Source organism: Dysidea avara, chromosome 4 (assembly GCF_963678975.1).
Source record: "Dysidea avara chromosome 4, odDysAvar1.4, whole genome shotgun sequence".
NCBI lineage: Eukaryota > Metazoa > Porifera > Demospongiae > Dictyoceratida > Dysideidae > Dysidea > Dysidea avara.
The window spans coordinates 41619436-41642195 of NC_089275.1; the positions used below are offsets into that span (position 1 = coordinate 41619436).

Genomic DNA, 22760 nt, shown 5'->3' on the forward strand with positions numbered 1-22760 from the left:
GAACATGCAGTGCTCGGGAGAGTGCACATAATTTCAGTCATATCGTGTTGTAACTGTTATATTCTACACCCCAGTAGATGAAACAATTGTAGATAGCAATTTATAGTGAAACAGTACCTGTTAGTGATTTATATACTACCTTCACACCTCATTACAAAGGAAAGAGTAAGTATACAAATGCCATATTTTTTTTGATAGTGTGTGATATGTTGAGAAAAGTTACTGTTTTTCTAAGTATACCATGTAATTTGTTCTAGGATTATTTTAACATCAAGTACACTTCTGATATGGAGAAAATTTCCTTACTAGATTGTGTTAAACAATGGACTGCAGTTGAAGAGAGAATTCTGGACTTTGATTTATGGTAAACACACAACCAAAACTTGCATACGTACCTGTATACATTTCACATGTATTATACAATTGCTATTCACATCCACTAGTGAAACATGCATGTCTGTACATAGCAGCGTGCATAATTTCTTAGGCATTGTATTATTTATCCCCAGCAAAGCAATCTTGCTAGATTTTCAAGGTTGTACAAGTAAAAAAGCCATTTTTCTTGCATGAATGAAATAATAACTTGTGCAGGATTTTACAAGATTCTTGTAAACTTTGTTAGAAACATTGTTTATTTCTCTGCAAGTATGTGTTCTTGTGATTATTTTTCCTGGAGATTTGCAGATAATATTATTTATTATTTTGTTGATTACATACATTTGCAGTATACCATGCATCTGTCTGATTTTGCAGATACTTGTGCAGGGGGTAGGGCAAGACCATGTGAACGCGTAATAATTTTGTGCAAGTACTGAAGTATTTCACGTGAGCTTAATAGACCCTGTACAAAAAGTAGACAATGGGGCTCAATGCATATTTTAGTTCTGTTCAGTTTGTTGTTTGCAATGGTGTGATTCACGATTGGAAAAATGCTGCTGTTTTATGGAGTAATTAGACTTACGTACAATGGTGGCGATGTGTGACAGTCACAACTTTTACAACAACAGTAACAGTGGTCATCAATGATTACAATACAATGTACGCTCTTTTAATTTCAACAGGTAGTATGACTATGTCTAATAAAAATGGCTTTGTAGTGCATGTGGTCTTGTCCTACCCCCCTGATACTTATGTATTGCTGCCCTCAAAGGCCCTTATTGTGTTGTGTCTTTTAACTAGGCATTGCCCTACTTGCAAGAAATACAGGAAATGTAGCAGTAAATTTGACATTTGGACATTACCTGAAGTACTGGTAATAAGACTTAAAAAATGGACAGTGTCTGACTTGAAAGCCAAGAAACTTTATACAATGGTTGAGTTTCCAATATAGTAAGTTATTGTTGTTTTGTGCACAAAATATAGTCTCTCCATTATCCAGCTGGCTGTTCTATTAAAGTAATTTGTCTAAGGTGTGCATTCTATTAGAGTAGCTGAAGAGGGCTCTGTATATAAATGAATGAGGTTCATTTATCCAAACTTTTTGATTATCTGAACACACTAAAGGCTCAGTGAGTTTGGATAATAGAGGGACCACTGTAACAAACTGCCCAAACCTACTGCAGTAGTGCTGGAATATGTTGTGTGTGATTGTCTATTATATTGTACCCATCCATAGCGGATTGGATCTCAGCAATTATGTCATCAACCCTGATGCGTCTAAACCAGTGTATAATTTGTTTGGTGTTGTGGTAAGTAGTTCATGTCAAATAACTTAATAAAGGTCATTTTTACATTTATACAAAAAGTAGTCTTACTGCATTATTTGTCGAAATAATTATATCAAACTGCTTGCCTCTTGTACAAGGCTGTGTTCATTAAACTAGTCGTACTGTGTTAATAAAACACCTTAATTCAACACTCACTCAGATTACATTGTCTTGTCAAAATGACCATACATAAATGTCTGTATATGCCACACTGACACACTGTTGATTATCATTAATTTCTCCCCAAGGTCATTGCTATCATCTAGATGTGACCTGTATGTGCAAGTGCCAAGTGGTTTGTGCGTGTACTTAAGTTTTTCCAGTGTTTGTATAGTGTGCATGTATCCACTTTGAATAATGTGCCAGACGACCACAAACAACATACGTACATACCTGTGGTATTACAGGTTTTTGCAATTATATTCGTTACTTTTGCAATTGACTTTGTCCCATTTGCAGTAGAGTTCATCGCCTTTGCAGTAGAATTCGTCCCATTTGCAATTGAATTTGTCGGTTTTGTAATTGATTTCGTCCTGTTTGCAGTAGAGTTCGTCACCTTTGCAGTAGAAGTCATCCCATTTGCAACTGAATTCGTCGGTTTTGTTATTAATTTTGTTAGTTTTGCATTAGAATTCATTGCATTTGCACAAGAATTTGTCCGTAACAAGACCGGCAGCTGCAGTAAATACAGAAACAAGATGTAGTAGCTGCTCCATGATTTTGTTGAAGTACAACAACTCTTTATAAGGCAATAATTCTGCTATGGCTTCTTCAGCAACATTCACAACTGTGCTTCGCCATTGGTAATGGGTGTGGTTATTCGCGAACAAGCTAATTAACTTGACAGACAGCTAATGGCTTTGCGTATAACCAGCTTCAATTACTCTCTAGTGTCTCAAGTGGTATTCTCCATGGCAAAAATGATTCGCCTTGTGATGAGCTGCTTGGTTTCTTGCAGTCAATGTAGTTATGACAAATTCTTGTGCAAATGCAACGAATTCTTATGCAAAAGCGACAAAATCAATTCCAAAACTGACAAAATCAATTACAAAACCAACTAATTCAATTGCAAACGGGAAAAATTCTACTGCAAAGGTGACAAATTCTACTACAAACGAGATGAAGTCAATTGCAAAGATGACAAATTCAATTGCAAAAACCTGTAATCAATTGTCATTTACCATACACATGTAGATACTGTAGTTTAAGGGAAGTTTTTATGGGATTGAAATTATTTATATCCTTGACAAAAACAGCTACGTATGTACATATGTGTATACACACTTCATTTCACATGAGGAGGTGGCCAACTATAACGTGCTTTGTGGCAGTGACTGGCTCTCAGTATCTGAAAATAGCTATTTGAAAAGCACTCCAGTGGTTTAGCAACAGTTCAAAAACAGATACATCATGCATGTATGGTATGGTGGTTGTATGGACAGAAATCAGGCGCTTGCTACATAATGTTTGCGTAGTTAAACTGTACTGATGTTTATTAAAATCTACTTCAATGGATATAATATGGGATAATATCTAGCTGTGCAATTCCATGTTTTGAAAAATTCCATGGTTGTTAGGATGCTTGTGTTTCTCTCTTATTAGAATCACTATGGGGGAGGTACTTATGGACATTGTAAGTTGATATATTTACTGTGTTATAGAGGGTGATACTGTATTAGCAGTGACATGAAGGCTTATGGCCACTATTTGGTATCCTATCATAACATTGTGAACTATAATGTAACATCTTAAAAGACATGCAGTGCATGTACTCTGGTACGCATGCATATGGACTAACAAGGTTGTCATTCGTGGAGAAGGTAACTGATTTTACATTTTTACATTAAGATGATGGCTGTACTAGAATAGTTGCTGTTCTGTCTGAGAATGTAAAGTCTATAAAATAGTATTTATTTGATTCACACATAACCTTTCAATTAAACTTCGGATACCACTGTGATGTATTATTATGTACATGTTCATGAGGTGTCAGGTGTATTGTATTTATACTTGAAAAGTTCTTAATATCTTTGATAGCTAACTAGAAATCATATAGATAGACTCCCTGTATTTTTGTGTACTGTCACACATAGCACACATACGCTTACACTATGTATATATCATATTAAATTCCATTGTACATATTACATTATTTGTAACTTCTCAGGTTTATAATTTCAACCAATACATGGTAGCCACATATAGTATTGTAGGCATCAATATTATAATTATTCCTAATGTGTAACATATAGACACTGCATATGCTAAGAATTATTTGACTGGCAAATGGTATCATTTTGATGATAGTAATGTGTATGAAGTGGATGAGGATGAAGTGGTGGTCAGTTGATCATATTGTATGTACACATCATATTCATAATGTTGTAATTCCACATGCTATAATTATGCTGTGTGCACATGTGACCCAATGTGCAAAAAGGTGCCTTTTCTCACATTGTGCAGAGTATAAATTAAGATATAATAGCATTCGAAGTGTTCTTCAATTGACCATAGTTTGCAAAAAGCTAATCTTATCCTGCCAAATTTTCACCATGAATGGAGACATCTGCTGTAATAGCAAAGTATACGACTTTTGAAAGGCTTTTCAATCCATGAAGTATTAATACACGTGGTAGAATTGGGGTGGTATATGGTAGGTGGGCAGGATGAAATGGTGGGAAAAATTGTGTAAAGTTAACAGGCTCAGTTTTAGGCTAGTGGAGGTTCTCTATCCACTCAGAGTACCTGTTGCAGTCCCAGGGCAAATACTTCTGTCTGGCCAAGTTCATACAAACTCATGTTAAAGCCAATCTGTTATCAGGGTAGCTGATCATTACCCATGATTTACAGAGCTCCAGAAACATGGGCACAAAAAGCAGACCCAATAGAGTGGTGGAATAATAACCATTAGTGTAATAGCCTACTGCATAAAATACCTTTAAAGGTCCACTGAAATGGTAAAATACAGTTTGACTGTTATCAATCCCTTGCTACTGGGACAGGCTGGTGCATATGACTTTTTGTTTTGTTTAGTAGATATACATAATACATGTTAATTTATTGTGGTTAGTCAAATATATTGCATAATACCATACCTGTTTCACTTCCCATACAAAAGTCTCAATAGTAGCAGTGAAATTTATCCTGTATTTCACTGGTAGCAGTGAAAAAGTTGTAATTGCAATTTCATTGGCTAGAATTTATGTTAACAATGTAGCGCCAATTATTGACGCGTGTTTAGTACATAGTGACAAATTGCCGCGTACATGGCAACGCTAATGCACAGCATGCGTATATGCAGCGAGTATGGTATTAACTGGGAATAGCATGGGTAGCAGTGATATTTGGGATAAATACCACGAGTGTTGTATTGGAAATGGGGATAAATTTCACGAGGCGAAGCCGAGTGAAATTTACCATTTCCAATACAACAAGAGTGGTATTTATCCCAAATTTCACTGCTACCCATGCTATTACTAGTACTCATAACGCATCACAGACAAAGAAACTTTAGTATAATATACCTATAAAGTGACAAAAGTGTCCATGTACAGCCAGATTTGATGTACATAATTTCACAACTACAATGACATGAAACATGGTAGGAACTTGAACTGCAGCCAGTTGCAAGCCTACAAGAGATATTTAGTGAATTATCGTGGTCTTGTGGCCATTAATTTTTTTGCTATGTAGTGGTGTGAAAACGTGATATCGTGATAATTTCATGTTAGTTGTCCATGAAATCCAAACACACAAATCGTCACATTTATGAAAATGAACTTGTCAGACTACAGTTAGCTGTGCTATTGGCTATATTTTCAAATATGGAGTGTATTATACATTTTGATTTTCTCAGTCAACCAACCTGAAATCAACTGTAGGTAGTATCTCAGTAATAGAGGAACCTTATTGCACTTTGACCATTAATTCCAATGTCAGCTTCTGTATTTCACATGTACATGCAGCTCTATGCACATATGAAAGGACTTCATGTACTTTAAAGTACTTATAAGTACTTTTGAAGTTGTTCACTCTTTGAATACACCACTTATCATGCCAGATTTGATAGAAACTACACATACAGTACATGCATAATCGAACACTAAGTGATAAGAGCAGTTCAATTGTAACTTCTCTATGAAGGTGTGCTCACTTACTATTAAAAGTCCTTGCATTGTGTTTAAGTACATACCCTTGAAAGTCATATGTACTTGTACTTATACTTAAGTAAATCTCAAAAGTACATGTACTTTACTTAAATACTTTTCAGTGTACTTCACCCCATGAGAAGCTTTAAAGCAGCTGGAGCCCTGGCAAGGTAAACACACACACACACACACACACACACACACACACACACACACACACACACACACACACACACACACACACACACACACACACACACACACACACACACACACACACACAAAGGAACAAAACACACTCCAGGGGTGGTGGAGCAGGCCAAAGAGTGAGGGGGCCAGGCCAGCTGAAGACAAAAAAAAGTAATTACTTGCTGACAATAGCTGCCCTCCACCAACTATATCTCCTTATTTATAACTGCACATGCATAGCTAAGTAGCTTCTTGCTACACTGCTTCTCTGAATACTGTGACTGCTCTATTAGAGTATCTCGATCTTTTCTTGCAAACATTGGCCCCTGCCACCCCCCCCCCCCCCCCCCTCCCATCTCCACTGCCTGTGAAACACACATATACATCAATTATTAGTTACATTAATTAGTTTAACAGATCTGACAGATCCCACAGTTCTGAGGAGTGAGCATTGAAAATTCTGTATGAGCAGGATATTGCAATTCTGGCAGGTTGATCAAACAATGGCTTAGTAGCTCTGGATGGTAACTTGCTTGCACAAGATACATTGGTCAGCGTTGCAGGTGTAAAGTGCCCTAAGCAACCAATCTCAATTGTAGCTAACACGGGCCAGTACATCAGTGTTCATAGAATGAAATACAAGGAACTTACACAGCAAAGCAGTGCGTTAAGAAAAGAAAGCAATTAAACCGTGCCAACTATAATCAGCACGTCCCTGTTCTACTTGCTAAGAACGAGTTCTTATCCACCCAGTGGCGGATACAGGGGGGTTGCAATGGTTTCAGCTGAAACCCCCTCTGAAAAAGTGCACGTGCCCCTAATTTATTTAGGATTTGTGTGAGTGATAAAATCACCAACAGTTATGCATAGTGTATCACATTGGGACCTTTTCTACTGGCCAAACTTCATACTTTTGCCTTTAAATCACTAAAAATGGCATTACAGAGTTGAAGCATGTTAAGCGCCTCTAGAAATAATTATCGTTTTAGTGCTGTTTCTTGGCTGTTTTGCTTCAAAACTTCTGAGAATGCCTGGATCAACTATGAAACAATGTTTTGGAGTGACTTTTATGATTCACTATAGATCTATGTAGCCATAGACCACTGAGCTATAAGACTGAGCTAACAACCCCAGCTGGACTATAGCTAAGTGGGATCACAGTTATTGAAAACTTCCTGAACCTGAAACCCCCTCTGAAAATTCCTAGATCCGCCACTACCACCCGTCATCTGGAACAGTCAGTTGAACTCAAACACACAAGAAACAAACAATTAGCCATGTTCATAGGATGAAATACCTGGTAAGAAATGTAAATGATTAAACCATGTCAACTTATCAGCACATACCTGTTCTACTTTGCTGAAAACGAGTTCTTATATGGATGCAATTACACACAATCTTGAAATTTGGCTCATTTGTAGTACTGCTTGACCCGCTAAAAATATTTCAAAATGTTTGACATAATATTTATGGCCAATCAAAATTTTCACAATACATTTCCTATGGGGAAGCCATATAAGTACAGTGTCCAATACAGCCCTTTCCCGAACTTGTAATGGAGCCAAACCGTACGTGTCTGTTGTTGACAACTTTGCTGTTACCAATAATGATCTGGTTGGCTGAAATGTTAACTCTGTTGAGAAAAAATCCGCTTTTAATTTTTAGCTGTTTTTCAGGATTCAGCTCAACGTGAACATACTATAGTCTAACCAATACTGCCAAGTTGTCATGAAGGGAAATTGAGGCTGGTGTTAGGGTGATATTTTGGCTGGAAAAGCCCAGTTTTGCATGATCCCTACTATACATTTCTACCGTACTGTATGATAATGGTGCTGTGATGATAAACAACCAATTGTTTTGATCCATTGATATTCACAAGATTATCTTACAATATACGTATGTATCTACTACTTGTCAAAAAATCCTCTGTAATTAGTACAGCCTCTTTTTTTTCTTGCTCTGTAAGAACTATTCATAATTTTTCCATATTTACACAGAGTTCTGCTGCTTGCATCCTTTTCTATGTGCAAACTAAAGAGAAGTGACCAGACAGCAATTGTAAATGCTTGAATGCAGTTCTGTATATAGAGTATAGATTATGTACTTATTTTTGTAAGCTGCATGTTAACACTAATTTCATTTATAATACATTCATTTTTTGTAAACATGTATTTGGCGTGTATATCTATAACTTGATAAATATACCAGTGATTCACCTCATCTGCAACAAAAGGTATTTCTGCAAAAAGTTATAGTCATCTGTTTTATGTGCAGATATCCATAGTTAGTCAAACTTCAAAAAGCATTGCTAAGCGTTTTGTCAATTTCATGAATGTGGTTCTTCTAAAATGTGGAACGGAGACTGCTAAATGGACATGACAACAATGCTAGCTGACATGACGGTGGTATAGTATGTACGTATACATGTGTAAATGCAAGGTAGCTAGTCTTAGAGATTTTGAATCAAGTCCAGTTGCAAAACCCATGTGCACACCATGTGATACTGTTGTCTGGTAAGATATATTGATGTTAGAAATAATTTGTCATGTACAGCATAATGTTTTCGTATCATGACTGACTACAACCCACACTTTCAGTACAATGGTTGCAGCATTAAATGTTTGCAAAGTGATTTGTGAAGTTTAGTATCTCATGAAAAATAGAACCTGTTGTATGGGACACCAAAAATTCACCGGGAAACTCACCTTAATATTGCTGAGCATACAGAACTATCAAATATGCAGATATACTGGTCATTGAAAATGGTATCATAACACTACCACTGCAGTACTGAGCTTGTCAGTCAATTGTTACTGGATTTGCAAAAAGTACTTGTACATAGTTATGTTTTAGTTAAAGCACTGCTGTGAGTGCTATATGAAAAATATAGCACTAAAAGAGTGGGTGAGAGACAAATATAGCATGAGGCAGAGCTGAGTGCTATATTTCGTCTCAAGACCACTCTTTTAATGTTATATTATAGCTTGAGCAAGGCAGTGCTTAAACTGATTTAAGCTCGCTAGTTCAAGTTCAAACATGTGCAAGACTCACCAGCTGCAGCCTTCAGTGAAACACTCTGGATAATGATCAGATGTACCTTGAAGACCCTCTGGAGTGCTTGCTCTGGAATAACATTGCAACAGCTGAATCCTTATGGTATATGAGAGTGTAGCCAAAAACTGTGAATGATTGTATTAGACTATAGTTATGAAAATAATGCAATGGTTAAAAGGTTATGAAGTTTCAAAATTAAAAAAAAATGGATCACATTTGTGTATGAAAAGGTACCTTTTTGCAAATCCAATCACATTTAACCGTTTTGTTGGATGCAATGCAGTAGTAGGTAGCCATTGGAAATGAGGCAGTTTGGGTTGATTCAACCAAATTTCGCTGACAATGGAAATAATCGTATGCGTAAGCCTTATGGTTTACTATTTTTTATCTCTTGACAGACTATATAGGTATTTCAGGCAATAACAAGTCTGTGATGTCCTAAATAGATATTGGCACTGATAATGAAGTAAGATCACTCATGAGCTCAATACTTGATTTACAGCATGCAAGAAAGGTCAACATTAATTAAGCTAGAGAGTAAAACAGATCTAGATCAAGATTGCCATAATGGTAATTATGTTGGATGAACTTGGATCTTACATCCTGGTACCTAGGCCTTTTAGCTGAATTCTTCAACTGATCACCCTAATAGAGCAGTCAGTGCATTAATTTCCAAGTCAGGAACTTCAGACAATATAATTGACTGCACATCCATGGGTCTAACTTCAGCTAACTCTAATCAGCATAGACCCCGTACTGATCCCTTTAAGGTATTTCAATCATAAAACCATTGCAAGAAAGAATGCTATGTTATACAACTTGGTTCACCCAATTATAATAATTGGCACAGAATCATGGTTTGATCGTACTGTATTATATCATCAGCAGAGATATTTTCACCACATTATTCTGAAGTATTTACTAGACCCACTAATGTACTAACCTATATCTACAAAAGACTAGCTATAGGCCCAGATAGAATCATAACAAGCTTAAGCTAAACATGACCGAATCAAGGCATGATTGGAAAAGACTTTTTAACGTAGTTCCTATTTATATAGTTATAAGTAAAAGGGGATCACTATAGTATTGACCAACATCAGAGTAGTAAGTAAAATATGTACACTTGAGCACATCATCATAAATATCCACTCACACCTTGATAACAGGCAGGCACAATATCCCAATAACATGGTTTCAGAAGCAGAAAGCCATGTGAGACTCACTAATTGGTACTATTAATGAGTTTGCAGACACACTAGCTAAATCATTGTGGACAAGTTGGTGTAATTTTTTATGGAAATTAAAAGCTTTTGACACCGTGTCATTAAAGAAGGTTATAATTGTACTACTGTGCATGGCATATCAAGGAAGTAGCTACTGCTGTGTACTACAGTAACACTCTGCCAGGAAGTGGATTGATCACGAGTTTGACTAGGGTCCCACTCAAGACCACACTGTAAGCCAAGATGTATCATGCTGGGCTACTGAATTCAGTCACAAACCATGAACTAATTATTGTTACCGTCACATGCAGCGGACTGGAAGTATGCTAGACTTGTACTGCACTAACACTCTGCCGGGAAGTGGATTGAATTTGATTGACTAGGGTCCTATTAGCCAATTAAGATGTAAGCTTCCCACCTTATGCTAAGCTAGGCAGCTATAGGCTAGCCTACTGAATTCATAGGCCCAGCTGTAATCACATTATAACCATGACATTGATTTGATTTATTTAACCCCCAGGCAATATAATCGGCTACATTTGTTCTTCGTTGCCAAGAGGAACACATCACATACACAAGTAAACACCAAAACCATATTATGCAAAAAAATGACCAAAAATACCCACAATTACAAAACAAAAGCAAAAAGACTACACAATTCCGAAACAAAGAACAAAAAGACTACACACACATACAATCAATGCATGCATGTGGTTTCCGTTTGACCTCTGTGTGACCATAGATAATATACCCCTCTATGGTGTGACCACAGTACCACCATCACAAACCAGCCGGCACGTGAACTAATTGTTACAGTCACATGTAGTGGACCTGAAGGACGCGAGATTCTAACCTCAAACGTGGTGTAGGTACGTATCGTACGTGTAGCAATGTATTAATAGTCTCGTATGTTTTAATCTGTCATTAGTCTCGCGTGGCCAGACGGGGTTGCGCTCAGTATCGATTATCAACCATAAGCGCGCGCCTTTCGGAAAACTATGTAAAATATCTTTGACTTAGGTTATTTACAACAATTGCAATCATATACAGTTAGGCTAGGAAATGTTTTTCTGAATCTCATCCCCGCCCGCATACCATTTTAGCTACCCCGGCACCGCCTCTAATTTCATTATTGCTGTTATCAATCATGTGCACACATATCAAAAAATATGTACGGGATTTGTCAAATCAAGCATTTTCAGGTGGTCAACATTAAAAGTTTTCAAAACACTGGGTTAAACCCTTAAAATTTAAGAATTATGCATTAAATAAATCTAATATCAGTTTAATATCTTTTTTGAAACCTCAGCTTGTAGTCCAGCGCCTAAGCCAAATATTCGTTCACTTTTTGATAAAAGCACCAATTTATTTACAGAGTATATGGAGCGTGCACTAAGTGTTTTAAGAAGGGGAGGCACGTAAAAAGTCCTCAGGAGCACCCCTTTTTGCACCCTGACAAGAAAACTATTTGTTACTATTAAAAATCAATCATGTTTCTATCGAGTTAACTGCTGGGCCTAGTATCATAGTAGTACAAAGCATACAGCTGGAACATAATAACCTATTAGTAATCTATAAAAAAACAAATAGTTTTCCCACCTAGGCAGTAAACAAAATCACTAAAATTTCCATTTGCAGGGATTCTGTTAAAGTTTTGGACCTTCAATGCTGACAATTGTGTAGTACTATGTACAAGGATCATCCTGATGTGTATCGCTTCTTTATTGAAGGGGTATAACAAAAGTTATTTAATGCTAAAGTCACAGGTGGATAGCTCAACAAAAAACCATGAACTACAGCAGTTCAATTATCAAGTACAGAGCTTGAACAAAAGGTCTCTTGTCCTTATACTGGGCACCATATGAAAGGTAATTAAATTTTTAGTTTAATGAAGGCAGTTGCGAGTTGTTTCAACATCTTGTTCTCAAGTTACAGCGTTTTCAATTCAGTGTAATATAGCATAAGCAAGAAAAGCACATGGATGCGTCAAAAGGTACTTCTTAGTGCTCAAAATCTCACTTCATTGGAACCCAGCTCCTTTATACTTATTTTGAGCATTATCACAGTACTAAGAAATACCTTAATACTCATCTGTGTGCTTTTCTTGCTTATGCTATATTACACTGAATTGAAAGCACTGTAACTTGAGAACAAGATGTTGAAACAACTTGCAACTGCCTTCATTAAACTAGAAATTTAATTACCTTTCATATGGTACCCAGTATAAGGACAAGGGACCTTTTGTTCAAGCTCTGTGCTTGATAATTGAACTGCTGTAGTTCATGGTTTTTTGTTGAGCTATCCACCTGTGACTTTAGCATTAAATAACTTTTGTTATACCCCTTCAATAAAGAAACGATACACATCAGGATGATCTTTGTACATAGTACTACACAATCGTCAGCATTGAAGGTCCAAAACTTTAACAGAATCCCTGCAAATGGAAATTTTAGTGATTTTGTTTACTGCCTAGGTGGGAAAACTATTTGTTTTTTTATAGATTACTAATAGGCTATTATGTTCCAGCTGTATGCTTTGTACTACTATGATACTAGGCCCAGCAGTTAACTTGATAGAAACATGATTGATTTTTAATAGTAACAAATAGTTTTCTTGTCAGGGTGCAAATAGGGGTGTTCCTGAGGACTTTTTACGTGCCTCCCCTTCTTAAAACACTTAGTGCACGCTCCATATACCCTGTAAAAAAATTGGTGCTTTTATCAAAAAGTGAACGATTATGTCAATTTTAAGGGCTTATGTACTGCACTATTGGTAAAACAGACTGATCAAAAAATCTCATCATTCCTTGTCAGTCATTGTCCAATACAAAATACATGTATTTTACACTACATACAAAAATACTAATTTACAACCTTTAACTCACAAAATCTCTACAGCACACCATACAATAAAAGAAAGCCCTTGAATTTTTCTATCCAATTCCGACGGTACAAATGGGAAAATGTCTCCATAGCGACAGTTATTGACTACTGATGATAACATAATGTACGCTCCATATTGGAAAATTTAATTATCTCGGCGCTAAAATCCCAATTTACAAGTTGTTATCCTCAACCAAATTCGCTAAATTTGGTATCATTCTACACAGCGAAGGATGCTTAATAAGACTACGACCGTACAAATTGTTAAACAGGTTAGTTTACAGAGATATGTTTAAAAACACGTGTTTTTACGGGCATTCTGAACACGTAAATTTCGCTGTGCAAGGCTCCTTTATAGCTTCCCCTTCGCTACTACACAAAGAACTTACACATGAATTGATTCGCCTTTCATAGAGGAGTCTGATAAACCAAACGTCGTGTCTGTCAACCAGAGTACGCGGAAGTTATGGCGCCTTGTTTAGAAGACAGTGTTATTTTATATGAAACGGGTGTAACCTATTAGGAAAACCGGAATATCTTACACAAGTTTTGATATGACGTATTTTGATGCTAACAAGGCTAACAGCACAGCAAATGTCACTTGCACCTCAGAAATAGGCTTGTGGGAATTATGCTCAAAATTTTCATCATTATTCTATTCCGAAATTCTTTTAAAAACTTATCATTATGCTTTTTATTATTCCCCAAAATACTCATTATTCCCAAAATTATTCCAAATTTTTGTAACTTTTTCTTCATTTTAGTAATTAAATTGTACAGCATGACTTTGAAACAATAAAAAGTACTAAATTCAGCTGTGTCAATTCATTTGAAAAGCTTTTTTTGCTAGCAAGATGCTTAGTTACTAGTAGTATGAGTAATAAATTATTCCGCACCGATCGTTCTATTAGAGTAAGTGACTGCTCTATTAGAGTATCTCGATCTTAATTTACCTTTATGCCAATTATGCTCTAAAACTGCATCAAAATGCTGGAATAATGCTTTATTCTATTACCCCATCATTATTCCCAAAATTATTCAGGCATAATTCCCGCATCCCTACTCAGAAACGATGGTAAAACGTAAGTACTAGTTCGTAAAAGACTTTAGCTAACCTTTATACTAACAGACAGCTTGATTTGGAGCGAGGTTTTCTTTAATAATGAATGACCTCCCGCCCACGTGGAAATCCGAATTTTTATGAATAATCAAGTTTGCCTGGATCATGGAGGTTTGCACTATCGAAATGTAGTTTAATTGTATGTAATTAGCTTTCTATCTTGTCTGTCTTGTTAAATCGATGTAGGCAAATTATTCCAAAGTCTCGGTAATCAGTAAAATAAGAGTTCCTATTGGTGGAGGCTGTCATGTGGTCAAGTTTATCTCAGAAACATTCATGATGGATTTTGAATGCCTGCAATTTCATTATAGCATTAGCGATTCCGGAATTCCATAAATTTAGCATGAATTTTTCTCCGTGAATCTTCCGTTGGAGAGTTGGCACAATTGATTTGCTGCTATATAAGTGAATGTGTTGGATTATCTCTAGAATTTTTGGGGGCGAGGAATATAATGGTGCAGTTAGTTTTCTGCTACAAAATTATGTTTGTATTGAGTTTTATGCCAATTATAAGGTTATTTTGCAGTATAATTACCACAATGTTATGTTATCTTTGCAAGAAACGACCCAGCACATGTTAGTAACATTTTTGTCCATGTAGTTTATTACTATGCTAAAAGTCAGTGAATTTGTGCTACAAGTAGCTTCTCACTTTGATGCACCATTTTGGTAGCTAGCTACCGGAGCTGTACATTAAGAGCAAAAATAATCATATAAGCAGCTATAAATCAATAGTATGACTCCTTGCTTTGCATGCACATTGTATGTTTGGGTGGAGATGACTGGTACAGAGTGTTTACACTCCACCATATGCATGCTGTTTTGCCATCCATAAGATGCTAAATGCATCCAGGTCTTCTGTGGAGGTGACCTTTATTCAGAGAATCTTACAAGTAAGATTGCACTGTGTCCATGTACTAAGGTATTTATATTTTTAAAAAGCAGAAATTCAAAATGTTTTTGTAAAGCTGTGTTATAAGCATTTGTTCAATTGTGCCGTTTTTTGGGACTTTTCAATGGAAAGATGTGGAGAAAATTTTGCCTATTTTAAAGGACAAAATTTGCTTATAACTCCACCATCCTATGATGGATTATTTTTAAAACTAGAGCTCCTCGGGGAGTACTGTACAAGGCTATTCTAAACAAAAGCTATTTTCTTCAATTTTAAAATTCTCCAAGAATTGCTAATAGTATATAGCTATATGACTCACAAGCTTACAAACCAGTGTCTAAGAATTCTTTGGGGTCTTCCTATTATGCTCATTATTTGCCAGAAGTGTTGCATTTTGCTTGGAATTTTACTAATGTAACACATACAAATCTACTGTAATTGAACTGTGTTGATTATGTATTTGTTTTAACTGTTCCATTAGAGTAAATATAGCCAGATCTGCAAAAGGGGTTTTATAGCTGGGTGTACTTGGCAACCCATAACTTAACTTGTGAATATGTTATCACCCTGACATTTGGACACATTGTACCCTTAACATACCACTATTACTTGATGTAACATGAAAGGAGTTATGGCTGGGATTTAAAAACCAACTTTTCATAGATCCAGTCACAAAATTAATATTATCAGCAATTGCTCTCAACCTTTAATGGCGTTTCTTTGTAAAATTCTACAAGAAGCATGGAATTACACATGTCTTGGCTCAATCATTGTGTTAAATTTGTGTGTTTATGTCATATTTGCTTTCAATGTTCTCAAGTACATTTTTCTTGAATATTGTCCAGTTTTTCCAGAATTTTACTCCCTACTCTTGCCTTCCTATTATTCCACAAAATTATTCCAGCAAAATCGACGTATCCTTATGTAGAAGCATATTAAGATAATGAAGGGCAGGAGCTACTTATAGATAGCTGTGAAGAGTTATATAATACTATGTACTTCATTGCATTCAACCACTGATGACCTTTTCTTCTGCTTCTACTCATCTACTTAACAGTCAAAAACTAAAGCTACAAGTACACAAGAGTTTTAGAAAGTTTGCACAAATGCTTATTATGCAAGCAGTGGCAGATTTAGGGGTGGGTCAGTGGAGACTCTTGACCCCTCTCCAAAACATTTTAGTATACATGTCAATTGTGCTGTATATGTGACCTAATTTTAGAAAACCATCGATATCCGCACAATTTTCAAAATGCATTTTATTTGTTCTTTGTTTTCTACAGGGACAGAGGAATAGGCTAGCTAAGTTTCAGCTTCCTAGCGTTGGAAATACAGCACTACACAGCCGGACAAGCAAATAAATTGATATGTACGGAAGCTATCGAGAAAAGAATCTACAGGCGCTTACATAAACCATCATAACTTACTGATACAACGACGTACAGAATTGAATCTTCACTTATTGTGTTCGCCATGAATTTGTGCATCCACCAAGGTATAGTTTTTTCCACAGGCATGCTTCTGTGTTCGAGAAGGAAGGCAAATTTACTGAAAGCGATCGTCGGTAAATTCTTTTGTCACCGCAACGTAAACAAATGTCTGTAACTTTGAAATCCTTTCGTGTGTGGAGATGAAACAAAGCTTTTTGTACTCCCTATGAACAGGCGAACACGATGATGCCCAGGATTTATCCATTGGAGGCTTAATTCGCGTACCAGTGAAGCAATAAAAACTTGCGTAATTTTTTTTCTGGAGCTTGCGTTTTTTACCCATAATTTTAAAAATGCGTTTTATTACAAAAGTACTATTGTGCGTATATCGGTGGTTTTCCCAAATTCGGTCACATATGTCATGAAAATTTCATCCAGTGATGTTTTATCTATTTGTGACTTTTAACTGCACAAGTAGCTACCACCAGTCTCTATCATAAATGCTGTACTCCCAACAGCCAGTCTACTTTGAGTGCTGTATAAAAGTAAACAGCCAGCCATAGAAGTATCAAGATCGAGATACCCTAATAGAGCAGTCACCTCTAATACAACAGTCAAATAATAATTGTAACGAGCCCATGCTGAAATCTCTCTCAGATTTCATCTCATAGGGTCTAATTTTCAAAATTTCTTTGGGGGGGGGGGAACATGCCCTCAGACTTTATAGTGTGCTTTGCTCACTAAGGTGTGTATTCCCCTGGGCCTTCCTGTAGTATCATTTCATTTTGACTCCCCACCTTTCCAAAGGTATGGATCTTCCCCTGGATATAAGGTGTGACATTTGTTGCACTTAGCCATAGCCAGTAAAACTGTAGCTTTCTACTTTCATTCTAGAATTGTGTTACTTAGACTACGTAATTATAATCTGTACATCTAGTTACCAAGGTCAATAATGTAATTTCATTGAATATACAGTAGATAATACCTACTGTATAGAGTTAGTTAAGATAATTAGATGTATCTACATGTGAGATATAGTCCATTCACATGATTTTGGGGCATAAGTGAGTTATAAGCTATCAATTATTGACTTTGCTGTATGCCAACCTTCTGGTTTCACAAGATATGCACAAACTTTTTATACCCAGCGATATAAGGTTTAATACTCTAGGTGTCCACAACATGCCAGGTCCCCAGGCAGTGACATTCTTCAGTAGCATTCAACCAAAGACAGAGCTGTATAGCATCAATTCTTTACAGTTGGTGTCGTTTATTGTCCACTCGATAACTTGCATACATCAATTATCATCCGGTTTGATGTATTTCACTCACACACAATTCAAAACTAAATCTTGCCAATAGTACAAAATAGTCTACCAATACTAATTGTAATTCCACCAAAATTTCAAGAAAGTCTTATGCGCAGTTAATTTTCAAAATGCACTCAAATAATTAATTATTTCTAATACAATAAATGTTTGTGTTTTAATCCTTTAAAAATAAATTAAACACTGCTATTTTATCAAAGATGTTGCAAAGGTCAGTACAGTAATCCTGGTGCCACTGAGAAGAACTGTAGCTACTTTGTTTCCTGCCATATAGCAATGTAACCAATGATGTACAAGCTTTTTATCCTTAAATAGTAACCAACAACTTCTAACTACTGTGTACAGGATTCTTATCCACTTCAGCTGTATGTATACCTTGCTCCTGAACATTGTAACATGGCAGTGTGTGACAAATCTCCAAACCTCTAAAATCGGTACCATGCCTAAAAGTGATTGTATTTTATATTAGAAACACTCTTCCAGCCTATTCGAATTCCCTCTTATGTTTTCAACTCTGTTGTTTAGATAGCCTCATAAGGCTTTACTTCAGCTTTCTGAGCTATTTCCTCCTAGGTATCTTCATTGTTCATCACTTTAACTACCACAGCAGGTCTACCCATCTTCTTTGTCTACATCTTTGTAACTACCTTAACAGTACAAAGGAGTCTAGTTCCAAGTCCTATCAGTGGTTACTTTCTCGTAAACATATACATTTATGTGCAAACAAACATTATTCCACCAGGAAGGGTGATTATTCCAGCAGAGCCAACTACTAGAGCCTTTTGAATAACTGCAGCCTTAGGTTGAACATGTAAGATTCAGTATGTACTACAACATAAGAAACAACACGAGTAATGTTCAGTATGCCACTAATACCAATTTCATGTCAAGAAGAACATACTAGCATATACAAACTAAGTCATAAAAAAACCTCTCGTCATTCACCAACAGTGCATACAACGTGACAGAAGTTGGGATTTAAACTGCTGGGACAATAAAACAAAGCAATGCCACAATGTTAAAATACGAGTGTAGTGGCAACACAATTTGAAGTGTCCACTTGCATGTTTCTATTGAACCAGTGGTGGGTGTTAATATGAGTGTGACTGAAGCACCCAAAGGTGTCGCTATATCACATTTGGAGTGCAGAGGTAGCACATTAGTTGTGTAATAGCAGCACACATGTTGTTGTTGTTGTGATAGCACTTACACGGTGTTACAGAGGGGTGCTAAAGTGTTACAAGAAGTGTAATACCAAGGTTGTAATGTAGCAATAGTGGGGTGTTATAGTGACACACTAGGCATTTTAAAATTTTCGATGCTTTGATGGGAGTGGAGTCACTTTGATTCCTTGACTTACATTGAGAATTATTTAGGAAACACAATTGACCCGTGAAATACAGTAATTCAACAGGATTACAAATACACTTACTTCCTTTGTCTTTCTACATGGTATGTAAGCTGCAAAATGTACTTATAATCTAACTATCAAAGAAAGTTTTATTGTGGGATTTCATTCACAGGGGTGTGACTATAGCACCTCTTAAGGTGCTTGTTAGTTTTAGTGGTGCTGTAATAACACCCTCTCAAATTTTAGAAAAATATAAATGATGTGGTACCACAACAATTTTAACAGTGCAATGGTGGCAGCTAGCATCTCTTCCAGTACATATGCCATACATAGGCCATCATGAGCAATGTCTCAATACAGTGGAACCTCGATTATCCGAACTAATTGGGGGGAAAGGGTGTTCAGATAATCGAAAGTACGTAAGATCGAACATCCATACATTTATATACTGAGCTTTGCTCAACTACTCTAATAAAGCATACACTTTTTGACAAAATACCCTAATTGAGCAGTCGATTTGGTGTTCGGATAATCGAGAGTTCGGTTAATCGGTGTTCGGATAATCGAGGTTCCACTGTAGTATTATATGTCACACAGTGATCTTTAACAGATTCATTTCCTATCCTGTACAGGCAGCTTATTATTGTGACAAAATTCCATGTTTGAATCCAGATTGTATATAATTTTAACAGACGTCGAGTTGGCCACAATAGATGTTAGTCAGTAGCTGATTGCTTACATTATCAATTTCATAACACACCAACCCAATGCAAGACTGGTCACAGATTTTAGATCAAATTGTGTGGCATAAATACTGCTATATCAACTTTTGATGTAACCTTAATTGTGACATGTCAAAATGAGTATGTGATTAGACTAGTTTATAAGGTGTGTAGTTTGCTGTCCTTCCCTCCAATGTCTATTACTTATACAAACTTGTTTGAAAAACTGATAATGGCAACCAATTGCAAGTTCCAGTTTGGTTGGTGCATTGGATCACAATAAGGAGTTTGAGATCTTTGGTAGTTATCAAGTAATCCAAGGGATGACATAAGAGTTGATCCTGCTTTGTGGTGCTATGTTTACAGGTTTTTGCTGAAACTATGTATGCGTTGAACTACAACCTCAAAAACATTTAATAACTCAAGGATGGAATTACATAAGTTCTTGAAATTTAGCTCATTTGTAGTACTGCTTGACCCACTAAAATTTCAAAATCTTTTCATTCAAATGTCTAGCACAAAAAAACTGTTTGACCAATTATAACTTTCACCATACTGTAAGAAAGCCATATAAGTGCACCATATGTTATGTCCCCTCCCTGAACTTGTATAGGAACAAAACCGCACATATGTATATGCTCTTGACACCTTTACTGTCACCACTAATCATGTGGTTGGTGGTTGAAATGTAATTTCTCTTGAGAAAAATTCAGTTTTCTTTTTTTGCTGTTTTCTCAGGGTTCAGCTCAACTTGTACACACTATAGTAGGGTAGTATGATTTACATGTATATAGTCACTTGGGAATGTATACAAGTTAAACTTTTTAATACATTATCCACTGATGTAATTTTAAAAGAAAGGTATATAGCTAACTAAGTATGGCAGATTTCATGGATGTAGACCAATCTAGAAGTAACTTGTTCTTAAAACTTTGGTGGTAAACATGCAAACGTTGATATGCCATATGTAATGGATTGTCATAGGAACCAATACAGTAGAATTTCAACTTGGGTGGCTGGCTGAATATTTAAAACAGACGTCAAAGAAGAAATGTTCAACTTCAGTTCACACACTGCTATATTATTATGACTGCCTCTCGTTTGTTTGTAAAGAAGTTTTCCCTCCATCACATAATTCTGTAGTTTCTGCTGACTTCTTGCTATAGTAGCACACAGTAAACATTTTTGAGGGGATGTTTCAGCTTTTTAAACACCCCTGCTATACTATAATTATTGTGTTTTCATAAAATTACTGCAACCACTTTTATTGCAAAAGCTGATTAGCAACATCAAAGGAATAAAAGAACTTGCTCAGTTTCATTGAGAAGATCATTACTTTCAGAGTCAAATATTGGTTATATTAGCACAATATTTTGTAACTAAAAGAAAGGAAGGTAATAGATACTCCAAAAAGGTGCAATGTACAAGTATGCATTTAGAATATCTACAATGCAAGACTCCATATTAAATCTGCTTCTTGGTTTCTTATTTAGTATTTTGAAGCATTGTACAAGATCAAGATGTCTACAGTGAGTCATCAGTCACTCAAGACATCATCGGTGATCAAGACGGTAGACATGCACACTAGTGGTATGCCAGTACGTATTGCAGTCTCTGGTTATCCTGAAATTATTGGGGACACAATACTTGACAAACTACACTATGTCAAAGAGAACCTTGATCACCTCAGAAAGCTATTGATACTGGAACCTCGTGGTCACAAGGACATGTTTGGAGTCATACCTGTAAACAGTGACATCAAGGAAGCTGATATGGCAGTGTTGTTTATGCACAGCGGAAGTGATGGTATGAAATGGTTGGATGAAGTCCTTTAGCCACTGTTTGTGTTTATCTTCCAGGCTATATTACCATGTGTGGCCATGCTACTATATCCACATGCAGATATGCTGTGGATCATGGTATAGTGAAGGGAGTATCACCAGAAACTGTTGTAAAGATACAGTGTCCATGTGGTCTGGTTACTGCACATGTGGAGTATCAGGATGGGAAGGTTGGAGCTGTTAGATTTGAGAGTGTACCATGTTTTGTATTTGCTACAGATCAGAAGATTACTTTGGGTGTGTGTGTGTGTGTGTGTGTGTGTGTGTGTGTGTGTGTGTGTGTGTGTGTGTGTGTGTGTGTGTGTGTGTGTGTGTGTGTGTGTGTGTGTGTGTGTGTGTTGTACAATTGATGTACATTATTATGTATGGTGTGTACATGTGGGTGCACTAGTGGGAGGCCTGGTATTAACCAGAGAAGCAATTTTCAACTATCCTTATCTCATGTACTGAGAATACAGTTTTGGGACTACATGTTTTCAGCTGTAATCTATGAGACATGGTGCAGAGTATTAGACACTAAAACCTGCATCCAGAATGATTTTCCAACACTGCCTTGTAGACACCTAAGTATAGTAGATAGTCTGGTTACCTGGAAAGGAATGATCACACCCATAATGAATTTTATAGCAGCCAAAGGACTTGTTTGTGTGTGTTTGTGATGTGTGCATGTGTATGTAATAAATGCTCAACAGTTAATGTCTAGAAAAGTGCATATTGGGGACAGTTCACTATACCACCATGAAAATTAGCTTACAAATTATTTTTAGTATCTGTGCAATGCATCATCATCCAGTTGCAATGGTATGCCCATGCAAACAGCAAGCTGAAGGCCTTGTTTACTTGCTTCTTAATTCTATTATATCCAGGTAAA

General features: G+C 36.4%; 1 protein-coding gene across 4 annotated transcripts in view; it reads left to right on the plus strand.

Annotated features, from left to right (window-relative positions):
• Nucleotides 1-22760, plus strand: part of LOC136252191 (ubiquitin carboxyl-terminal hydrolase 15-like) — a 56569-nt gene that overhangs the window by 31297 nt on the left and 2512 nt on the right. For all 4 annotated transcript variants that reach the window (XM_066044579.1, XM_066044580.1, XM_066044583.1 and 1 more), the window contains 7 exons: nucleotides 258-364; nucleotides 1180-1329; nucleotides 1616-1688; nucleotides 3309-3339; nucleotides 3959-4047; nucleotides 21542-21854; nucleotides 21908-22126. In XM_066044579.1, the coding sequence (XP_065900651.1) occupies nucleotides 258-364; nucleotides 1180-1329; nucleotides 1616-1688; nucleotides 3309-3339; nucleotides 3959-4047; nucleotides 21542-21854; nucleotides 21908-22126 (982 nt within the window). The remainder of the gene's footprint in view (nucleotides 1-257; nucleotides 365-1179; nucleotides 1330-1615; nucleotides 1689-3308; nucleotides 3340-3958; nucleotides 4048-21541; nucleotides 21855-21907; nucleotides 22127-22760) is intronic.